The sequence below is a fragment of the Phlebotomus papatasi genome, chromosome 1 (assembly GCF_024763615.1).
Source record: "Phlebotomus papatasi isolate M1 chromosome 1, Ppap_2.1, whole genome shotgun sequence".
In the NCBI taxonomy this organism is placed as follows: Eukaryota; Metazoa; Arthropoda; class Insecta; order Diptera; family Psychodidae; genus Phlebotomus; species Phlebotomus papatasi.
This window is the reverse complement of record NC_077222.1, coordinates 60202308-60225797: the sequence shown is the minus strand read 5'-3', so window position 1 is coordinate 60225797 and position 23490 is coordinate 60202308. Positions and strand designations below refer to the sequence as shown.

Sequence of the window (23490 nt, the reverse complement as noted above, 5' to 3'; positions counted from 1 at the left end):
CAGTTGTTGTGAATTGGAGTCCCGTCCAGTGCAAATGATTACAACGTCTGAATGGATATTTTTTACGAAACATTATAAACTGAATAATGTAGAAAATGGCAGAAATAGCACAGTACATCAAAATAATTAGATATAAATAAATATTTTGTCATTCATTTTCCAATAGAATAGGAATTAAATAAAAAATCGAGTAGATTCACATTACTAAGCAAATAAGGATCTGCAAATCCTGAGAATTTTCCAATTATTCTTCTTCAGAACGGACGTTGAAAAATTGCTCGCCTTAAGTGCACCTATACATTTGAGATTAATATTTATAAGATTTTTTTTTGCTTCCAATTCCAATGAATATATTCCAGTCAGGCAAAGAGGATTAATTTTCATGAAAAGCAATTAGAGCTTCCTCTCCTTTTCATCAATTGACACGTCCTAACTTTGTAGATAGATGGTCTCTTCAGTCAAAATCTGCATGATGGTTGAGGAAATAGGAAGCTGCAGTTATACATCAAAAGCTCTCGACCACAAATTATGCTGTAAAAATTGAAGATGCTGCAACAAAAAGTTCAGCCATCACCAAATGTGTTTTACATACCTCTCAAATTTGAGTATGAAGTGCGGAAAAAGGCAAGAGTGAAAAATTTATGGTTCTGAAATTCAATGAATTTTTCAACGGAAAGACCTATGATACCATTGGAAGCTTCGTAATGACTAAATTTTTCTAATGTTTCTCAATAAATGTGACGCCGCAATATATTTTAAAAATCGGCCCCTTTCCCATAGTTTTTAAAATATGGTTGCGATGAGTCACATATATTGTGAAACATAGAAAATTAATCATTATAAGAAGCTTCCAATGGTATCAAGCATGGACACTTTCCCCTAAAAAAAATTTGCATACGGAGACAAATATGCTGTCGAGTGGTGAGAAGCATTGATTGGTGGGCGATTGGGGAGCGATGTGGGGGTGTTAAGGTGATGAAAATTCATGTCTATAATATGGAGATGGGTCTGTTGATATGTTTTGGGGGATATATTGACAACAGGAGGAATCAGCGACTGGAATTATCACAAATTTTCTATCTTGAATCTCTCACAGTGAAATACTGGCCAGGGTGAGATGAGATGGGTTTCAGGTGTTGGTGAAGGAGATGTGCCAATATCGAAGGGGTAGAATTTGCGCATTCTACATCTGAGTTTTCCGGTAAAGTCGCATGCGCCCCAATGTTCCCACTTCCTATGCTCCAATATTCGCCATTTGAGATGCACTACGTAATGATTTTTAGGACGGTTCTTCAATCGTTAGTCGGTGATATATCGCGGTTCGTGCATGGTAAACATGTGACGTAGATTTACGGTGAAAATTCGTGATTGTAGGTGCCGTCGGAATTTGATTAAAGATATCAATTGACTTGATAATTAAATTTTCTTATAATTTTTTTTGCCACATATACCATTAAAAAAAAAATTGTAAATGATATTGTGGAAATAGTTGGTGTGAAATTTGGAACAATCTCGAATAAATAAACGTTGATTTTTTTAAAATAAAATTTTCAAATATTTTTTGTATTTTCCAAGTGAGAAATTCCATATACAATACCCTTGAGAGTCAATCGATCAACAAAATTTGTTGTGATATGGAATATTTGTCCTGAGCACCGTCAACCGGTTCATGAGACTTTCCTTCAAATAGGTAAGCGTGACACGCGATTTTATTCCGTTTCACAATTTACATTTATACCTCTATTCCATCAAAGTCCGCAGAATTTGCCAGAAAAAAAAAACATTTCTATGGAAATATATTTCAATTCCCTCAGCTTTTATCCAACAAATCCCCATGCGGTTCTCACAAAAACATGTATAATTCATGAATAGACCAACAAAAAGGAAATGCAATTAATTTTAGTTGCAGTTGTGAGCGTCAATAAATTCTAATGATAGGTTCATTAAATAATTCTGTTTGATAATTCTGGGCAAATTAGATAAAAAGTTTCATTATAGATAAAATTTATCTCGAAAGCTGATGCGCGCTTTTATGGAGATTTCTTGCCACAGAAATTGATCCCTTTAATAACTGCCACCACAGTGAGTTCATCTCATGCCTTGGGGTGGATTTTTGAGTGAAAGAAAAGAAGATGGATATCTTAATGGCGAGACACAATGGCTCATTTCGTTTTCCATTTAATTAAATTTAGTGTCCTCCAACGGAATATGCGTGGACCGGGCCTCAAATTTGCGGTGAACTCAAAAACCTTCGTGCTGAGAATGTTGAATTATGCCCCATAATTAAACAATACTGCCACCAGACTCTTCGGTTTTTGCTCCATGGGTGAGAGCATCCTTTAAAATTTTACTTTGTACTAAAGCTATAAGCATTTACCGTAATTGTGATTCTTACATTAGTTCACAGAAAACTAATCTACAGTAGACTTTCGCTAATTCGGCTCTTTTAAGATCGGGATACTTTTTAATTCGTGAGGCAGATAAATTTGAAAAAAAAGATTGTTGACATTTTTCAAGTTTGACTATGATTTATTGAATGAAGAAAATATGCCTAAATTTGTCATAGTCTAAGTTATGATGTGATTTTCATTATTAAGAAGTTTAAATGCGAGGCACAATAAGTATGAGTATGTAAACTTAATATGAGTAAGCAGATGAACGAAAAATCGTTGCATTTCAAATAGTTTGACGCCCGAATTTCTCTCTAATTCGGGTGACATTTGGTCCCGACTGCCCAAATTTGAGAGAGTCTATCTCAGTTTTCTGATTTTATATTTTAAAAATCTCTCAATAAATTATATTCTTCCAAAAGTTTAATTTTTCTATTTTGAAAAGATCAACTCCTACTCTTAAAAAAATTTGTGCTACTCTTAAAAATGGATATCCAGAAATCATTGAAATATGTTTTTGAACTACCACCTCAGTCGAAGGTATAAATATTGGAAAAGGTGGGATAGCTCTACGTATGTACCCCTTTATAATTAGTTTTTCAAAATTGTTTTTAGATATCCTGTACCCAAGCAAAATGAGCTTAATTATAGATGTATTTTTATTATTATTTATTTATCATACCTATTAATTTTACCAAAATTTTTAGTGATCAAATTTAATATTGTGACGAAATTAAGTTACAGGTAACAAAAGGGACGATTTTTACAAATTAACTCTATTACATTTATTTGTACTCATTTACATTTTTGAAGATCGTCACTCTAGAGAGCTTAGTGCGCAACGCCTCTTATTAATATTTTAACAATATTACAGTGGCCTAATTTAATGTTTTACTGATCAATTTTTAACATTTTTCAGACAAATTTTATTTTTTTATTTGTAAAATTAGGTCTGTTCTAAATATATTCCTACAAAGATAAAGATATTTGTTGTTACCTTTTTCAATTTATTTTTTTTCTTTTTTTGCGAAAATTTGATTTTTCTTTGCTTTTTCCTCATCTGGAAATTCTGAATGCTCCAAAAAAACTCATCTCTTATGATTTTTATTTTGAAACCTTAAAATCATTTCATATCTTGGATTGATCGCTTCTCGGTCTAACGGCTAAGATCAAAGTGTGGTAAATCTTGAATTGAAATAGATTTAAAAAGACTCTAAAAATTTCGGAAAGTCTCAATCCTATACTAAGGAGTTTAGAGAAAAAATAGTATTCCGATCTAAATCAAATCTCTTAAGATCTTATGAACAAATAAATATACCAAAATTTGTAAATAAAATTTATTATATACCTATTTATTTTGATGTACTGAACTTTTATTGCCATTTTGCACATTGATAAGTTTATAATTTTTTATTCGATTTATATATTTATGAGACAAATTCCCCTTGAGATGCTTTAATCATTTGCACCAGGTAGGACTCTATCTCACAACTGTGATGATCGACTCGTGGGTCACAAAACCCAAGACCCAAATGCTTGTACCAATTGCACCACAAATCCTTTGTAAATAAAATTAATCTGTTACTAGGATTGATAAATACATAAATTATGTCTTTCTTTTCTTAGCCTTCAAACGTGTAAACATAAAATTTTATAATCTTAAACACAAATTCGAAGTCTCGGATAAAACTATTTTATTATGCCGGTTTCAGACCTAAGATATAGCCTAGTTTCCGTTGGTCTCAAAATTCAAAATATCAAACAATTTATTGACTTCACTTGCTCATAATGTCCAATAATCTTAAGTGATATTTTAAATGATTTCCAAAAAAATCTTGATTGATAAGAAATTAGATAAGCTAGCCACATGGTTAAGCCTTGGGTCTGACAACCGTATTAGTACCTAATTAATCGCACTACAGTAGACTCTCGCTCAATCGGCTCTTTTTTAATCGGGCGAAAAATTGTGTTGTCAATTTTCACGTTTAATTATGAAGCTAATTTGTTCAGGTTCGCTGTAGTTCTTCCTATTTCATCGTGATCCTTTAAAATTGAACGCTTTTTGTGGAATTTACAAATGCTTTGACGACCAAATCTATCGATAAACCGGATGACATTTCGTCCCAAATGCCAATTTGAGAGAGAGTCTACTGTATATAAAATCTTTTGGGTTCATTTTCCTTACTACACTGAGAAAAAAGGGATGTGATTAACTTTTCTTCCTCGTAACTTTAACACTATTTAGGTGTAAAAATATATCAAAATTTTTTAATGTTAATTTTACACCTTTTTAAGTGTAAAATTAACATGAAAAAGGGTAACTTTAACCCATAATATACCTAAGAAGCATAATATTTACAGCGATTTCGGATCAATAATGCAGGGTAAAATTAACATTTCCGGAATGCTATTTTAACTTTTTCGGATTTCTCTCACTCTCACAGTGTAGTAATCCAATAAATAAACATCAGGGTTTTGGTGAAAAATATTGCATAGGATTTTAAGAAAAACCTCGGAATAAGTCCCGTCTTTAATTTTTAAATTAAATTTTCTTTCCCTTTAAATGAAATCTTAAAAATATACTCATAGCCTTTATCTTAGACTTAATTTATAATTTATACATCAATAGCTGTGAAATCTTACAAAGGAATCGAATTTGTTATGCTACTATCCCGCCATAGGAAACTGGGAGAGGTTTCACGTTGTTGAGGGTGGTCGTCTAGATCATATTTCACATGAAACCAGGGGGGGAGAGCAAGACTATACGAGGTGGCGGGATGTTTCGAAATACTGTTTGGAAAATTAATTAAAATGAGAAGTAAGTTCAAGATCGTTAGACACCAATTTTCTACTCATAGACACGTCTAGGGAAGCCAATGTATGGCTAAATCGATGCCTAAGAAAGTGCTAGAGAGACGAAAAATCTTTTCTTTGTGCCTGTATGCTGAGAAAAAAATATTTTACTTTTTTTCATGGGGACCACTTTTACCGACGCACAAGAAAGGAAGTAACAGGAAAAAAGCGTCAATCGCTTCATGGCAGCATCCGGTAATTTATTGTTATTTTTTTCTCTGTTTCCCATCGTCCTCATGGCTAAATCTCAAGGTTTTTGCTGAGCTCAGTGGGATTTGCCCCATTTTAATCTAATAAATGTGATATGATTATTAAGTGGAAAATGAAAGTTTGTGCAAAAGGAACGAAATGGAAATATCCCCAAAAGTCTCAAGAGAATTAAATTACCATTTCGGGGGACTTGTCGTTTTTTTTTCTCCTCCACCCGTCCTCCCCTTTACGTAATTTATTGGTTTTCGTCAAGAATTATACCCAGAGAGTCCCTAAAGGCAAAAGATGGTTACAAAGGAATGAACCTCAGAATAAACCAGAAAACGATGTGGGTTAATCTGATCCACCTGCAAAATCTTTCAAGTCATCGCCCCATAATTTATTTTCACTCCCATCCCAATCCACAATAATCAACGTGCGGTACTGGTGGTCTGGAATTGGGGGATTAGGCGACTCAGGATGGCTTCAGGTGAAAACAAAACCAAATGGATTAAATCAATAATTTAAGAAGCTGAAGATACAATGGCGTCTGTGCCACATTGGACCATTCCAATCATCAATCATAAGGGCGTCTTCCGTGCCCCTGTTTGACCGAAAGCAATCTTAACATTTTGTTCCTACATAATGGAATCCTACGACACAATATATATGGCCCTATCTGATCGAACATTCTTCCGCCCCCGTAACAGTCGTACCATCAAAATCACGTTAAGATGTGCTAAAGTGCTTTTTATGTTTCTCTCTTTTTTTTGAGAAAAGAACACAACTAATAAAAAAAAGTTCTTGGGACGAAATAATTGTACGCCCCCCATTTCACTCGAGAACCAATAAAATAATGATAAAGTGCTTCCATTTTTGGTTGCTCTGAGATTTAGGGCATCTTTTCAGGCATTGTGTGAAGTGACCCCTTGAATGGGCAGAGTAGACCAAAGAAAGGGAGAATTTTCTTATTCAGATCCGTATATAAAATATCGTATTGTCGATTACACCTGAATTTTCCTTTGTCAACAATAAAGCACGCCCGTGGAAGGGTGTTGAAGAGACAGTGATGTAATTGATGGGGCATAAAATCGTTATTATATACACTCGGAAAAATTGGAAGCAATAGATTGGTAAAGGAAGATTTTACTCAGCATTTTCGACTATCGGCTAAGGGTTTCACATGTTGATACTATATAACAATTTAGAATATATTTCACAAATCAATATCCTTAAAAGCCAAAATATTTCGAAATTCGAAAATAAATTATTTTAATGTCATAAAATCGAGTAGGGTAAATTAAGTTAATTCAAAACCTGCTCCAAATGGAAATTTTTAGCTACTCCAAATGGAAACGTCATTGTTTTCATGATAAATACAATACTAAATTATTATGGTTACATATTTTCTATACTTCAGTTTCATTATTTAGTTAATTTTGCTCCAAATAAAGCGAAAATCCATTCATAATCACAGATTTTAATTTGTTAATTTCTCAGGAAAATTAAAATTGTTCCTTTTCACCATCGAATTTTTCATCGATCGACCATGTTTTCCAATGAAAAACACAATCACCGAGAAAAATGGAATTTATTTAAATTGAATATTTTGCATTTAATGTTAAAAATTCTGGGTAAATATTCGAATCAATTGACTTTTCTTTCAATACAAACGAAATAATTTTGATTTTGAAAGTAATCACAATAATTTCAAATATTTTTGCATTCATACGGAGAATAAATAATTTTTCTTTTAGCGCGAATGTTTAAATATTTGAAATAAATACCTCAGCTTTTGAATCAAAGATAATATATGGTAAAAATAACAATTATACATTGAAAATGAAAAACTACACATTTATATTAAATGTGCAACGTTGTGTTGTCAAAAATAAAGTTTTACTTTTGATTTAAAAGTACTGTTTTATGAAATCAAATGCAACAAGCATTTATTTAATGGGTAAAATTTAATATTGACATTTTTGTATACATCTTAATATTATCTGTATTTATTTCAAATGAAAAAGACTTTTTAAACAATTGTTTCAAAATTTTATTTCAAATGATTTTTTTTTCTATCTAAACATTAAATGACCAGGTATTAAATTGAATTGTGAGAAACTTTTCTGTATAAAATATGCATTTCATTTAAATGTAAAAATGAAATAACTTTGAGTAAATATTTGATACGAATGGTTTTTGTCGTTAAATATAAATAACAGTGGTTTTTACATTTAGTGCAGTCGTCATAATTTGAAAAATTATTCATTTAAATTAGGGTGAAAATTAAATTCCTTTCATCATAAATATCAATACGTTTTAAGTGAATACTTACTTATTCTAATCGAATACAATATGTAAAAATAATTACATTTTATTATTTAAACTTAAACTTTAGCCAAATGAAACAACATGTCATTTGCAACTAATTTCACATTTTCGTAAAAACCCTCTTTTTTCAAATTTCAGTATGTTGTAGCTGGGCCTTAGAGCTTCGACTAAAAAAAAACGCAAAACTTCCCGGGCTAGAGTCAAATTATTTTTCTTTAAATGGTTATAGCTCCGTTTCTAACTGTCATAATTTGATCAATGAGGGCGTTTTAGTAAACTTTCGTGAAATGCCGATCTCCTTTTAACATCATAAGTTCGTAAAACTACAGCTAGGGGTGCTATAATTAAAAAGAAAACTTTCCAATTTTCTAAGTTAATTAGCTCCGGCTCTATACCACGGATCGGGCTGAAATTTTGGTAGAAGGAGCGGATTGAGCTAAAAATTCTTCATGAATCTCTCTTAAACATGCCTAAGAAACTTACTTATGTTATAAAGAATAAGGTAAATACCAATTATTAAATCATTCTTATTGATTAGGTTTTTTAAATTTTCATTTTAAAAAAATTGAATGAATTTCGCTCTAAATCATCCAAAAATTTATTATTTGGCTGGCGTACACGCACGAACGCAAATGCACGAGGGTCAGTGTATTGTGTTCTTCAAATGCCGTGATTTGCATAAAATAAATAATATTAGTTTCTATATGCATTGATTATAACAATTAATAATTTGAATGAAATTCATATTTATTTAGAATGAAAAACCAATCAAATCTAATACTATTTTTTGAATCAATAGCATAAGTATTTGAAAAAAAGGAAACTACATTCAGATCTATGACTGATTCCATCAGTACGGAAAACATTAAAACGAGTCAGTCTTGAAGAAGCCGCTGAGTTGAAAAGTTGTCACACAAATTATTTCCAATCTATTTGAAAATGAAAAAAAAACTAAAAAATGGTTACAGTGGATAAGTAAACTTATAAAGTTGCAAAAATCATCAAGTGATCGACAAAGAAATTTGATAAAGTGTTGGAAATCGTTAGATTGGGTAAGTAAAAAAATATTTGCCAGAAAAGTATTAACCATATTCGGTAAATTAAATTAAATTTATTTCTTCTTTTAAGCTAAAATGGAATGTCCACCTTTTTATTATTTTATTTAAATTTAAAATTCGTCGTAAGAATTTTTTATTATTTAATACTTTACTAACGATTTGTAATTTTCAATATTTTTCAAGTTCAATCGATCATCCTGATTGCAAGTCATTGTTGATTGGAAACGTCCGTGAGCAGAAGCTGGAAAATTATCACCATATCTGTTTTATCGAACTACTTTTCTTCAAAAATTCCATCTAGGAGAGACCTAAATAGTATCAAGGTAAGAAAATTGATTTTTTTGTAATGCAATAAGAATTACATAATCTGTGAAAGTTAGCATTGATCTTTACAAAGAAATATTGGACTTCGCATAATTTTTTTATTATAAAAATGTTAATTATATCAAGTTATTTATGTTGAATATGTATTTTCAATTATCGCTTTGGAAAATATCATACTCGAAAAGTTTTTAATTTCATTTTTATTTTTATTCTTTCTTTTATCAATCGTGGTAACCGTTGAATCCGTTCACTGGGCAAAGGACAATCATTGTCTTTTCCATGGAATTGGAAAAGTGATTCGCAGATAGCAGCAGAACTCAGAGCAAACAGTAAAGGCCGTAAATCTGCAAAACACAACTTAGAAAAGTGAGCGCTGTAATAAAAGTAGACGAGGGGCACTACCACTGATCAAGTAAGTTACATTGAATTATTAAAAAATATTAACCGCCATTGGTGAAAAATAAATACTGTAGCGCTACAATTATTACCTGGAATTATAATTATCACCAGAATAAAAAACGAAATTCTACTAAAGTTTTGTGAAAACAAGATTCTATAATCAAAATTAAATTTTTTATTATTAACATAAAAGGACATCATATTATACGTATAAGTTTTTTCGAGACTTATTGTTGGGTTCTTTTAAAGATTATGGGATAGGACTATAATTATTTCCACCACTCTATTTTCAATAGCTATTTCCGCTATTTCATTAGATACCATATAGATTCAGATTTTTAATTCCATTTAATTTTATTTTCTGTCTTTCAGATTTCATTATGTCATCGTTTATCTTTACGGGGCAAAAGACAATCAGTCTTTTGAAGTATCTTATTTCTTCTGAAACTGGTAAACACAATTGGGAGAAAGCAGAAGAGCATACATCCAAAAGCTGAGAAGAAGACTTCACGAAACTACTAGAAAGTCGTGCAACACCCCATAGAAATTAATGTAATACAATTTTATTGTGAATACACATTATTTATGTCAAATAAATTTATTTTTGAAATCATAGCAAGAGTTTTTTAAATATACCCTGGTACTGTTATATCTACCCGACAATATTATTTGATTTAATGTGGAGGAATATCAAAGCAAACATATTTGCCATTGAATCGATGGTAAAGAATATTTAAATATACCAAGGAAATTTTTAATTTTACCCATTGTGTATTTAAATTAATGGTAAATCGTGGTTAAAACAAATATTTCTACTATTGAAACTATGGTAGTGTTACCCAGAAATTTTTGATTCTACCCATGAAAGTGTTTAAAATCCACTTTAGAAATAAAGTGCAAATGTATTTGGTTTAAAAGACAAATTTTCTTTTCAAATACAATGCCATTCAAAATAAATACAAATATATTTGTTGTGGCTATGATTACTGCCTTTCAGATCAAATGTAAAAATATTTGAAGTAAAAGTCGTCTGTATTCAAATCAAATAAAACATTAGAAACAAATGTATTTCACCATTGGCTGACGAAAAAAATATATTTTTTTGATTTTACCCAGAAAAACATTAATACTACCCATAAAATTTTTCTCGGTGTGAAGTAACTGTTGTTTATTCGTTTTGTTTAACATTTATGTCATATTTCTGGCTAATTTTAGTTAAATTAAGTGCTAATCTTTATTGTTAACGGTACGTGAAGTTTTCAAATGAAATAATTACCTATTTCGTGAACACAAAGAAAAAATCCTGCGCTCAAGAGCAACTCAACGAGGGTTTGTGGAAGCCTTTCGTCACGGTTTCAGTTACACTGTTTGTCTCCAATTAGAAAATTTTCCTTGTCTCCATTTGGATTAATTTGTTTCCAATAGAAGCATTTTACATTCGCGTATTTTTCTTGTATTAAATAAGTTTTCAAATTATATTTAAAGAATTTTCACAAAACAGAAACATTCTAGAAGAGTCAAGGAGCAAATTTATGTAATTCTCTTCAGAAAAAAATTGAACTTAATTTGTTGAATATTCTATCAAAGTTAAAACGTTTGGAAATGATTTTGAATTAGGACATTTATCCTAATATTTAATTTTTATATTTTTTGAAAAGTGTGTGAAATTTCTTACAAATGAACTTATTATACTTTGTATAGGGGTCTCAATTCATAGTAATTGTACATCTTGAAAAGTTTTTCGGTTAAGGCTGCCGCCGACTTTTCATGACAGATCTCATAGTAAAAACGGAGGAAAGACCAAATTACTAACTGATGATTTTGGGCTTGTTACATTTATTGCTCTCTCTATATTATATATTACTATTTTAGCCTTACCTTAAGCAATTTGGTATTATTTCCAACACTTTCAGGATTATATAGCTTTTTTTTTAAGTGTTTGTGCTGAAGTGTTGTTGGCTATAGAAAATTTTCTGCTAGTGAAACATTGACTAAAATAAACTTTTACGAGATGGCCCTTTCATTGGGCATCCTTTTTTGGTAATATAGTGGTGTTGAGTGAAAGAGGAGAAAGTCAATGAGTCATTTGATTTTCACACCTCTTCAATGGGGGACACTTTTCAATTGGGTCCAGAAGAAAGTTGTCAGTAAACATTGACGAAAACATTCATTACCATTTCTTTATTTTTCTTCAGTATCACTTGATGGCATTTTGTGTGTGGAACATCACAATGCCAAGGGACATTTGCCACTGTCCATTTGGAAAAGTGTTTTATTTTCGGCCTGAGAAAACTTTTGCAAGAGCACCCATAGAGAATTTAGGTCTTCTGTGGTATATTACCATAAATTCTCCCAGACAGAGAGACAGAGAGGAGCAAAAAGACATGGAATTTACTACCAGGGCTTTCGGGTTGAGAGAACCCAGTGAGATGGAGTTGTTTTACTTTGTGCCAACCACCACAAATGCCACAATCATTATTATCATCACCAGGTGGAGTGGGATTAGATCTCAGCTCACAAATAGATTTCTGCTTCGCTGGCGGAATATTATCTGGTGGAATATTCACTGCCTTTTTCCCATAAGTTGTACAGCATGAGAAAAAAGAGCCTTTGGATAAGGGCAGATGGTAGGGACATTCGTGATTCAAGAAGAGTGAGATGCTCTTTTTTTGAAAAATATCAAGAAAAAAAAGTGAGTATATGCCTGTCCTGAATATTCTTTGAGCGTAAAACAGATAAAATAAAAATTTCAGTTGATAAAAAATTAAAAGCAATTCTAACATCTCTTACCTGATGTAAAAATAATTTTACTAGGGCTATTGAGATGTTTCCCAGCGGAAGGAAAAAAAAGAGGAAGGTATAGAGGATGGGGGAACTGTGAGAGTTGGAAAAGCCTAAAATAACGAAAGGCAATTTTCCCCATCTGCCTGTGGGCAATAAAAATCTTTAAAGTGGATAAGAAAATATGGATGAGGAGAGGAAAATTTGACAATATTTATTTAGGATGAGGAGGAAATTTTTCTTGTCTTGGGGAAAAATTTAAAGAAGATTATAAAATTTCTATATAAAAATGTTAATTTGGACGAGAGAACAAGACGTAGAGGCTTTGATTTCAACATCTAGGGGAACTTTTTCAGCACTTTTTTTTTTAAACAATCTTTCTTTCGCTTTCTCAAATCATGAGGAAGTGCATGAATACTCCATCTCTCACATAATACATTGCGCTTTCCCTTCTTTTATCGCACAATGGAAAATTCTAATATGATTACCTTTTTTCAATTCCCAAGGTATATATATAATATACATATATATTTCGTATATAATGTTATTCATGTTTCGTTTTATCTTTTCAAATTGTCGTATTTTTTCGTAAGAAATCTTCAAAAATCTCTATATATTTTCGAGATGAGAGAAGGGGTGCTCTCATGCTTTTCAAATGTAGAATCCAAAGAAATTGTGTTTATTTAGGTTGAAATTTCAATTGCGAAACTTGCACTAGCATCTATTTCTGTTTACAAAATTGTATGGCAATATAACTCAAGAATATTGGAGTTATGCCAGGTTAAATTTGAAATAAGAGAAGGCGTTAAGATTACACACTGGCTTCTTATTTGTTATTCTTTCATAATCACAGATATTGCGATGTTATTGAATCATTTCCTATAGAGCTCATACTCACAGTTTAGTGTTTTTTTTTATATTTCTAATTATGTTTTAAACTTCTAATTTAGTTTAAAACATACTACAACCAATCGATTGGTCGTAGTATGTTTTATTTAGTTTAAAGAGAAATATATCAATATTTTTATGTCTGCACATGTTGTAGGTGTATAAAGGCCTTTGCAAAACATAATTGCTCCACCTCAAAATCCATATATCATAGTAACGTTTTTGAAATAAAACATTTAATTTCATTTTTAAAAGTGTTTGAAATATTTGACAGCTTTCTAGTAAAAAGTTTAGCGCATTAGTACACTTAACACCCTTAACACCTTTATAACATCCAAAAATCAGTAGGGGGCTGGGGAAAATTTCAACTGTAGGGGGGCTACATTTAATTCAATTATTTAAATATCCTGAAAAATACAACTGTTTATTACAATATGTTTTCGGAACTCTGATAAAAAAAACCAAAATGATAATTTGAGAAATATGCTGTCGATATTTTTTTTCTGTAATATGAGAGATTTGTGGAGAATTTTCCCTTGTGAATTTGATTTGCACCCTAAAATAATATCCACTTATCTACCATTCACAAATATTTCTGAAAGTAAAAATCTTGAGTTTGAACTGCAATTTTTGAGCTTTGAAAATGGAAGAGATATCATAAAATTGGAATTTTGTCACAGTTCCAAATCTCTTGAGATTGTCGAGAGCACAGCAAATTGGGTAGTAGTGAGGAAACTATATATATATAAAAAAAACAGAGGCAAAATAAAATTTTACTTGTGTGAATTGTTACTTGAGAGTGTCTACAGCACCGAAAAATAAATTCTTTATGGTTCTTGGCAAGAGACATCTTGTGTATTACATCCTTTTCCAGAGTGGTCCCAAGATCCAATGAGTTTAAGGCGTAAGGATGAGATATTGTATTTTGCCGGGTCAGGATTCAAGTGCCAATGGTCGAAATCCAAATGGCAAAACTTCCCAAAAATGGTATACAGAAAAAACAGTGGTTGTGGAAAATTTCTCAGCAGCCATAATATTATAAATTGTTAAGTATACCCTTGAGCAGTATTTTGTCTTGACCATTATGAATTAAATACCGGTGCCAAGGCTTGTCCCATGGACCTAAAATTTGCTGTATATTTTGCCCAAAGCCGTACATTTAATTACGCTACAAAGGGGGAACATCTGCTGGCATCCAAATGAAGACCAAACTCTGCCAAAATTAGTTGGTATGCGGTATGGTGCATAACCCTTAGTTTATGGTCCACCCCTAATGCTTTTAGACTATTTTAAACTTCAAGGATTTTGAGATACATCCTGTTTGGAGTTCATTGAAAATGGATCCAGACATGTGTTCGCAAACATAAAGTGATACAAATATGTTCTCTCCCTACGCATTCTCCATGACCCTTAATATCTACCCCAATCTTGGCAAATGATGCTACTAATGGGGCTATACATAGGGACATTCCAAAAAGTTTCAGTCCAATGATTATACATCTGAATTAATATTATTTTAGTTTTAATTTAAACTTTATTAGCTTAAGCCATTAAACACAATTATAAGACAGCATTTTAAAAACAAAATCGTTTGCGAAAAAAATCAGAACCTGGTTAATATCGTACAGAATTCGTGTCTTCGTGCATTGTGATAGAAATCTGTTAGAAAATATTTATTGAGGTTCTTGACAACCCTACCTACTATAATTCTAAAAAAAGTTCATATTTTTCAATAAGCACCGCTTTTATTTGCCCAGAGTCCTGACTCGAGCAAGAAGGTGCAATTTTTTTCTTAATATGGCTCTAGCTCTGTTTCTAATTGTTATACTTCGATCAATGAAGATATAGGTATGTTCATAAAACCACTGATGAGGCCCTATTATTAAAATAATTTTTTAATAATAATTTTTTATTAGCTCCATTTCTGGCATGGATCGGGCTACTGTTTTTGTTTTCTTCGGATAATCCGGAAATAAAATTACAGATGTTCAATTCGTCAACTCAATTCAATTCAATTCAATTCGTCAATTCAAATCAATTTCTCGAAACAAGATTTTTTTTGTAGGATAGTAAATATTTTATTCAATTCAAATTCAAATTTCATTAGGTGCAGCACCGTATAATTTTAATAAATATTTTAAAGAAAGAATAATTAAAGTGACATTATACGATTTTTTGTTTTTATTTATAATTCATTTATTAAACAAAAGCTTTACAGATTAATTCATTTTCTCTATATATAGTACATTGTAAATAAAACCCTCAAGTTGTTATCCGGAGTAGCTCCGATTCGAATAACAGACCGAGTTCTGTCAAAGTTCAAAAATTGACTGGCCGGTTCTAATTAAATTTTGACCTAAAATTTGGTTTATTTGTCTGTCTCGAGGACTATTTAAAGATCTCAGTTCAAAAAGCTTTTGTTTTTTTTTTTAAATCTTTTGTTGTTAGAAAAGGGTGGTGAAGTGAGTAGGACCTCCACTAAAGGCTTTAACCAAATTTGAACAGTCGGTAAAATTTTCTTGTCACTCCTGAAAAGCATAATTATAACGCTTATAGTAATTCGAGGAGAGATGGACCACTTCGTCTCCTGCCTACACGCTACGCACGATCTCCACCTCATTTAGTATATTTATGCCCTTCAACATTCTAAAGACAACCCCCAAGTTACAGCTTTCTCAAAATCTTTTCACATAAATCTGCAGATATTATTTTCTCTATGTTTCAGGTAAGATTGACTTGATACATACAGCGAAACTGCCATCGTAACATGAGTCATATTTTGGACCCATTGGGCACTCAATGGGTCAAGTGGTAGAGCACTCGCTCTATGATGCAAGTGTCCCGGGTTCGAATCCCCTTTAGGTCACCAGGAATTTTTCTGGCGTTAAAGGTGTTCGGATTGCATCCAGTGAGCTTCACTGCACTTGATTCCACGGGCATAGGACTGACAACCTCATCCCGTACAAGAAAAAATAATAATGCATGTCTAGAAATCCCCTTGTGGGAAGGCCTAGTTCCTTCATGGAATGTTGTGCCAGCATTATTATTATTATTTTTTTTCTAATATTGATATCTCAAATCTAGAGTCTTCAAATGATAAACCAGTGAGATTCGTTTCTGTTTCGTTTTAAACACGTGTCCGTAATATTGAATATAAAAAAGGTGTTCCATCTCTCCTCGAATTACTATATAAGAATAAAATTTTTTAAAGGCATCTCGTAACTAGCTTTTTAAAGACTTAAATTGATTTTTTAAAGATAAGTTAACTCAAGGATCATTGCAATTAGTAATTAGTGAGAGAATGTCTTACAGATTATGCTTAAGGCTTATAGAAAAGAGTTTGGAAACCCATTTATAGATATAAATCAGTTACAAATTTGTAGTACTTAGTATAATATTTATCAAAGATTACTTTTGAGGGAGAGGTCACCGAAAATGGAAAGTTATTATCAGTTATCTTCGAGTTTTCTGCATTGTTTCAAAAAGATAATAAATTGTAATCATAAGCGGTTAGAAGGTGTTAGAATATATGTGTAATTCAAAACTTATGTACGATTGCTCATCCCTTATTTATTTACTAAAACTAGTAGAGTAAACACGTCTGATGGCGTACTCGAAACGAAATCGGTTATTTCCAATCCATTTAATTGAAATCTCAGCCAATCTCGCGAGATTCGATACTAACATGTGCGCTTCCTCCTCCAACCCAGATATCATCATCAGTATGGGATAGATTGAAATTGAGTCTAATAGCATTTCAGCGTAACATCGTGGGTGCAATTCACGATTGGCTGACATTAACAGTATTCTGCCGTATAATTCTAATTCTCTGACACGCAGGTTCGAGGATAAAAATGAGTTCATTTTAAAACTGGAAGAGTGATTTACATTCCGGAAGCGCTATTTCCTTTTCTCCCTCTATTTCAATTGATACGAGAATGTGTGAATTTCAGCATGTGTAATCAATTCAATCACACTCCCTATCAATACGATCGCTATATGCAAATGACGGACCCGCTACAGAATAGCAAAAGCAGCATGTGAAATATTTTATTGCACACGGTGAAATGGCAAAAGAAGAGAGTATTCTATCAGAATGCTGTCTTTTTTATGACCTTCCTGGGTGATTATTTTGGGGTGCTAGAGATTTTCCAGCGTGATATGGCAAGTGTATAATGTTTTAACTGAAAGCATTGTGTGAAGGACCTACAATATTAGGAATTCAGTCCACATTGCACTATGAATATCAAGACAACAATGATTATGATGATGATGAGCTCGGGGCTAGCACGTGGCAGGAGAGTGTGCAGATCACGGCTAGAATAATCACAGAGATAGCAGGGCAATTGCCACGAGAAGTCCCACTGTCGCAAATACATTCGCTGAAGGATGAATGGTGGATGAAAATCCCACAGTTTCTGTTCTCCCTAGTTTGTATGAAAGTCCCATCTCTCAGCTGGAGTGATCCAAGGCAAACACCCGGGATAGTGTGAGATTGATAAACACTGGGATACCCTCGTTTGAAACATTGCATTGTTTCACCTGAGAAGGGAGAGAAGTGTTGTGTTAGAGCCGATTTTCACATTTTCGATTTCCGCTATTCTCAACCCAACATTGTGATTGGAAATTGAAGAAAAATACATCCAAGCTTGATCCTTTTGCCAATCTTTCCGTTCCATTTCATTTCGCCGACAAATAAACGTGAGCGCGAGAAGGGTTCAATTCCTATTGTGAAGTGGGCCACCCATCTCAAAAATTTCTCATTCTCCAAGAAAAAAAGAAAATAATACCGTGAAAGTCGAGCAGAATCATTCCTACCACGAATTTCGAAATTGCAGAGGCAATTGGAACCGAATGATGTGTTTCAATTTGTAGTATTCTTGCGAAACAATCTCATACACAAAGGATCATTCTTGTAACAATAATCCAGTATGGAGGAATGTTGAAAAGTTTTGAGGACTTGCGGAGAAACTATTCTCGAAGGTACTCACTGCAATTTCCCATTGATCCAGGAATACTTGAGAGTTACCATTCAGTGACAATTGTTACTTCAGAAGCATTTGGCTTTAATGATAGTAATTAGAGATTTGAGTGAAATGCGAGGAGGCTATTGTATCAACTAAAATGTAACAATGGAATGTTGAGGAGTTATTCTCTACTCTATAATCATTGCCTAATATTGAAATCCCTTCCATAATCTGTTATAAAAAGAGATGACAAAGCGAATAAACTTTGCGGAATGCTCGAATTAGTGACTTAGATGCTATACTCCAAAAATAGTCTTGAATAGTTTTTTTTTAGTTCAACTAGAGGAGAATTTAATTCTGAAGAGCATAAGACTTAATTCGTTTCATTCAGTAAATTGGTTTTTTTTACTGCTCGAACTCAAAGAGAGCGATTATATAGGGGAAACTGGGGCACCACCAAACACGGGGTACCACCAAACACTAATTTTTATTTCTAAACTACTTGAACTATCTCGACCATTTCTTCAGTGGACAAGCATCTCTATAGTGCCTATAAATTCCTATAGGTCTTATCCTCTGAAGTCGAATATCCGATTAAAAAATTGCAGTGTTTGGTGGTACCCCGTGTTTGGTGGTGGCCCAGTTTCCCCTAATCTACTTTTTTCACCTTGTGACGCGGCTGGGGGCCAAACGATAACAGATATCGACTTCTAGTTTTCGACGACCTCCCCATAAGTCAACATTATCTAGGATAGTTCTTTTTTCTTTACCCCGAACCCCCTCCATCCCCTCCAAAACCATTTTTTTTGGTTTATTTCAAAAACGGCTTTTACGATTTCTTTCAATTCAGAATTCGTTTTAGAGGTGGTCTAGGTGAATGTTTCGTCCTTAGACATTTATGTTCGAAAACCATTTCAACATCGAATTTTCGAAGATCAAAGTTTAACCACTTGGGAGGGTGTAATTTTCAACCGATTTGCTTAAATTTGAATTTATTTGAAAGATCTTCAAATGAGTCGGTATAGTACCAAGATTTACCTTTCTCGAATTTACTTTTTTATTTGTTCTAAAGCTTGTTACTCATTCTAAAATATTTTCAAACCTATTTTTCCTTTTCAAATTTGAGAATGAGTTTTAAATTTATCAATCAATTTAATCGGTAGTAAAACAGTATGTATTACTCAAAAAGCATGCTGAAAGTTAATATATGGATAGATCTTTCTCGTGAGTTCGAGCACTCCGCAAAGCTGAAACGCTTTGACATCTCTTTTTTGCTATTTTCCCATCGATTCAGTAAAATCAGTGGTACTTATCTGAAATACTGATGATAATTCTGAATATGATACTGATACTAGTATAGTCACTGATATTAATTACAGGGACTACGAGAAATCTGAACTGCCGAGATTCTCTGTTGTTTGTTGTTTAGTGTACAAAGGTTGTTCAAAACAGGAAATTCTAAATAATTAATACCACCAGGGTTGAGTTAAATTTAATATAAAAATTCAAAAACAATAGCACGACAACACAAAGAAAAATGGGAAATTCTATAACATACCAATACATCTAAGAATTTAATTTCAAATCCCATCCGATGAATGCCAATGCCCTCATTCTGAATCATTGATCATTTAGTTTTAGTTGGAATTTGCAAATCTCAAGACATATTTCATTTTTCAGCTAATGCTGAACTTAAGTTTCCGATCTCTTAACGTGAAAGATATAGGGATTCTATTCTAGTCCATTTTATACGCTCAGAGCTTCTGCATTTAATATAAGTTGCTGAGGGTCCTAGATATTCTTAAATTAAAAGACAAAATTTTCTGTGTGAATATAACGCTACTTATGAGAAGGTCGACTTAAAGATATTAAATAATAATTGATTTGAAATTTTGTCCGGAGGAAATCTGTAACAATAACATTATTGAAAAAGTGTAGTTTTAAGTTGTAAACTTTTTTGATTATTTAAAATTATAATGCCACGTAACAGTGTCGGAAATCCACTTAAAACAGTATGGAATAGGACTTCCGTTATATATACAATAAATTGACATTTTCCTTGTGATTGATGTTCATAGTAAAGGACTAAGTAAATAATTTCGCAACACTGAATTTGGGGAATTATTAATTGAATAGGTAATGACGAAAGAGGACCTTTTAACACTATTCAATTTCATATTCCGGAAATTCATTGCGTATCCGAAAGCACTATCTGTATTCAATTAATTTTAAATGTTTGACCAGCGGAACAAGGCTAAACATTTTTGTCCTGTCTAAAAATTACTTTCGCATATAGGAGAAAATAGAGCAGTTCCAATTATTTTCCACATCAGACTTTCCGAAATAGTTTAGTTTAAATTCAAGGAAAAGACATTATGGCTGAAAGTCGATTGTAAGTTTTTCTTGTGAATTGGTGTCGAGGAAACTTATATAAAGGTGTTCTCATTTTGTCCGTTTCTGGATTTCAAGTTAAAAAAAACCTTTTAGACTCCGCTCATACTCTAGATTCGAACACTTTGTCATATTTCTTTGTTGAATGTTACTTTTTTTCAAGAAATGTACGGCTTTTAAAATTAGTTATTTGCCATTAGGCCAGATTCATTAAAGGATTATGGGAAAAATCCGAAGTGTTTGAAGCCAGGGCATATGCGCAAGTTAAAAGACATCCCCTATGGGTTTATCATTGATCAATCAAGTTGAAAAAGTCCAAAAACAGAAAGTTGAAATGTAAAAAACTCCACAATGTTATACCGACAAACCGTATAATCTATCAATATAACTGTTTGACTGTTCTTGATACAGTTGTGATGGCTTATTGATATAAAAAAAAATATTTAATATGCAAAATTTCGTTTTGCATTTGGTTTAATATACGATTATGCAGAATTTGGTCGTATACAATAATATTTTTGAAAAACACAAATTTCCACCAAGTATTGCTTCCAGGATATTATACCCAAATGATTTTTTTTTGTCGAGTATACGTTTATTCGCACCAATTAATTCACATTCATAGAGAATGCTAGTACAATTCGCAGAATGATCTCGTACAGATTTTCCGGTGAAATTGACAATTTGTACATCACGTTGGATTCCAATTTTATTTAGATGGGTTTTTTTGTGTCGTTTAATTCGCTTTTCCCTCGAATTAATGCTCTTTCTCATCAATTTACACATATAGTTTTTATCTCATTCAGAGTCATAAATCTGCAAAAAACGTTCACTATACACTATTGAGCGGATTTAATTCCATTTGACTGATTAAATTGTTTTCATCAGTTTTCATTTTCGCAGGTGTTACTGTAAAAAATTGGACTGGATGGAAAGTGAGTTGAGATGGGCTTGAAATGATTCGTGGGCATAAATTGGTGAAAAGTCAAGTGGAGATCAATGTATTGGAGGATGGAAAGCTCGAAGTGATACTTGTTAATGACACAAGACGATTTTCGTTAGGAGTGAATAAAGGGAAATGAGAGACGGATCCTCGAGAGTGGCATAAGGGGCCCCAAGATGAGTTGGCGACTGTCGCTCGTCTGGACTCTGATCTCTTTCGCTCATCTAACCTCGTGCTCCTCCGGGAATCTATACAGGAATGCTAGGCTTAGCCCCAGAATTGTTCAGACGCGCCATGGACGACTTCAGGGACTCATATTGCCGTTGGAATCATTTAAATATCTCAAGCCTGTGGAGATCTTCCTAGGAGTTCCCTATGCAACGCCCCCGACCAAACTTAATAGGTAAGTGAACTTTTTATTTTCGTACGTTCAGGGCGTGGTATTTAATTAAGATTTAATTTTATTGGTTTCTCTGACTTTTATTTTCTTCCGTGAGAAATAATTTTGATAAAATCAATAAGTTATTTCCTGGCCTTGCCTATCAACAATATAAAGTAGGTAGAGTTGTTCTGCATTATCTGTCGATTTTTTTTAATGAAGAAAAGTTTATGTATAATGTTTGTCAACTTCATAATAATGGGTACTTCAAGTTTATTAACAATCAAGTTAAATTAAAAAAAAAAACATTCCAAATCAAAATTTCCATCGAATACCTTTTCAGTTTAAATGAACTGAGATTAGCTTGTGGGTCAGAGCCATTAGCAAGATGGCAAGGTATCAGTGCAATTGCCGTAAAGGTATTAGCATCGATTGAGCCCATTAGACGTCCTGTGAGCCACAGAAAATCAATTGGAATTGAGGATTCAAATGCAATTTCACAGTTTGTGCAGACATCAAACAAATAAACACATTGTGTGACGCTCCATTACGCCATCGCCAAATGCCATAAATCCCACAACCACATCTCATCCGCTTCGCTCCATAAGCTTCTTCCCAAGAGTCCCAATCACAAGTGGAGGAGGGTGGCATCTCCGGTGCATTGAGTCACATTCTTAAGACGCCTCTGTAAGAGCATGTTGAAGTATACAATTTCATGCATCTCGCGAACTGAACATTTTCCAGAATAAGATGTTTCATTGAGAATTTATTCCATTCTTTAGTAGATATTCAGTGGCTGACAATGCCAAAAGTCACTAGTAAATATAATATTTCTCGGAAGAAGGTGTCTTTATTCCGTCATCTACTTCCTAAGCTCTTGGATTTCAAATGAATGGAAATTTCGCCAGATATTTCTCAAGTTTATCCCAAGAAAATGGTATTTTGGGTTCAAACAGGAAGTTAGTAAGTCTGATGGAAAACGATGCCTTTAAAGTAGAAGAACTGTGCTAACTTTTGGACTGATTGCACTTAAGTACCAATGTTCCGAGTCTGAAGTTGAGTTTTCTAAGTTTCTTAAAATGAGCTCTTATTTTTTTTTAAATTTATAATATATAAAATAGTGCATTCAAACTCTAAATACTCTAGGAAAATTCAATTTTTGAAAAATTTTGAGGACATGTAAAATTATCTTTGGATTTGTATTAACTTTTACCTTTCATCCCCAGGATAATATAAAAGAAAAATAGTTCAAAGTTTTCCACTATAGGAAATTAATTATTCTCCATGAACTTACATGAAATAGTCAATTCATTCTTCAAACTTGAAGAATGTTTACTGTTGGAATTGACCTATTTTTCTACAGGAATTTCTTCCTTCTGGGGGCTCATTAATAGCTATAGCATGAAACGAGAAAGATAGAGAATTGGCCGGAATAGCAGGAAACTTTGTAGAAAACACATCTGAGAAAGCAAATAGAAATTTAAATCAAGATTTCTGTCTACAATGGTAATTGTTGATTTGCGATGAAGGATTGTTTATCATGGAGAAAAGAAGTCAGCTAATTGGTCTTCTTTAATGTCTAGATTGAATTTTCATG

At 32.6% G+C, this 23490-nt stretch overlaps 1 protein-coding gene across 2 annotated transcripts in view; it reads left to right on the top strand.

Annotated features, from left to right (window-relative positions):
* Positions 1-1293: 1293 nt before the first annotated feature.
* Positions 1294-23490, top strand: part of LOC129809519 (neuroligin-4, Y-linked-like) — a 63142-nt gene continuing 40945 nt past the window's right edge. For both annotated transcript variants that reach the window (XM_055859438.1, XM_055859437.1), the window contains exons 1-2: positions 1294-1690; positions 21475-21917. In XM_055859438.1, coding sequence (XP_055715413.1) covers positions 21691-21917 — 227 coding nt within the window. In that variant the 5' untranslated portion in view covers positions 1294-1690; positions 21475-21690. The remainder of the gene's footprint in view (positions 1691-21474; positions 21918-23490) is intronic.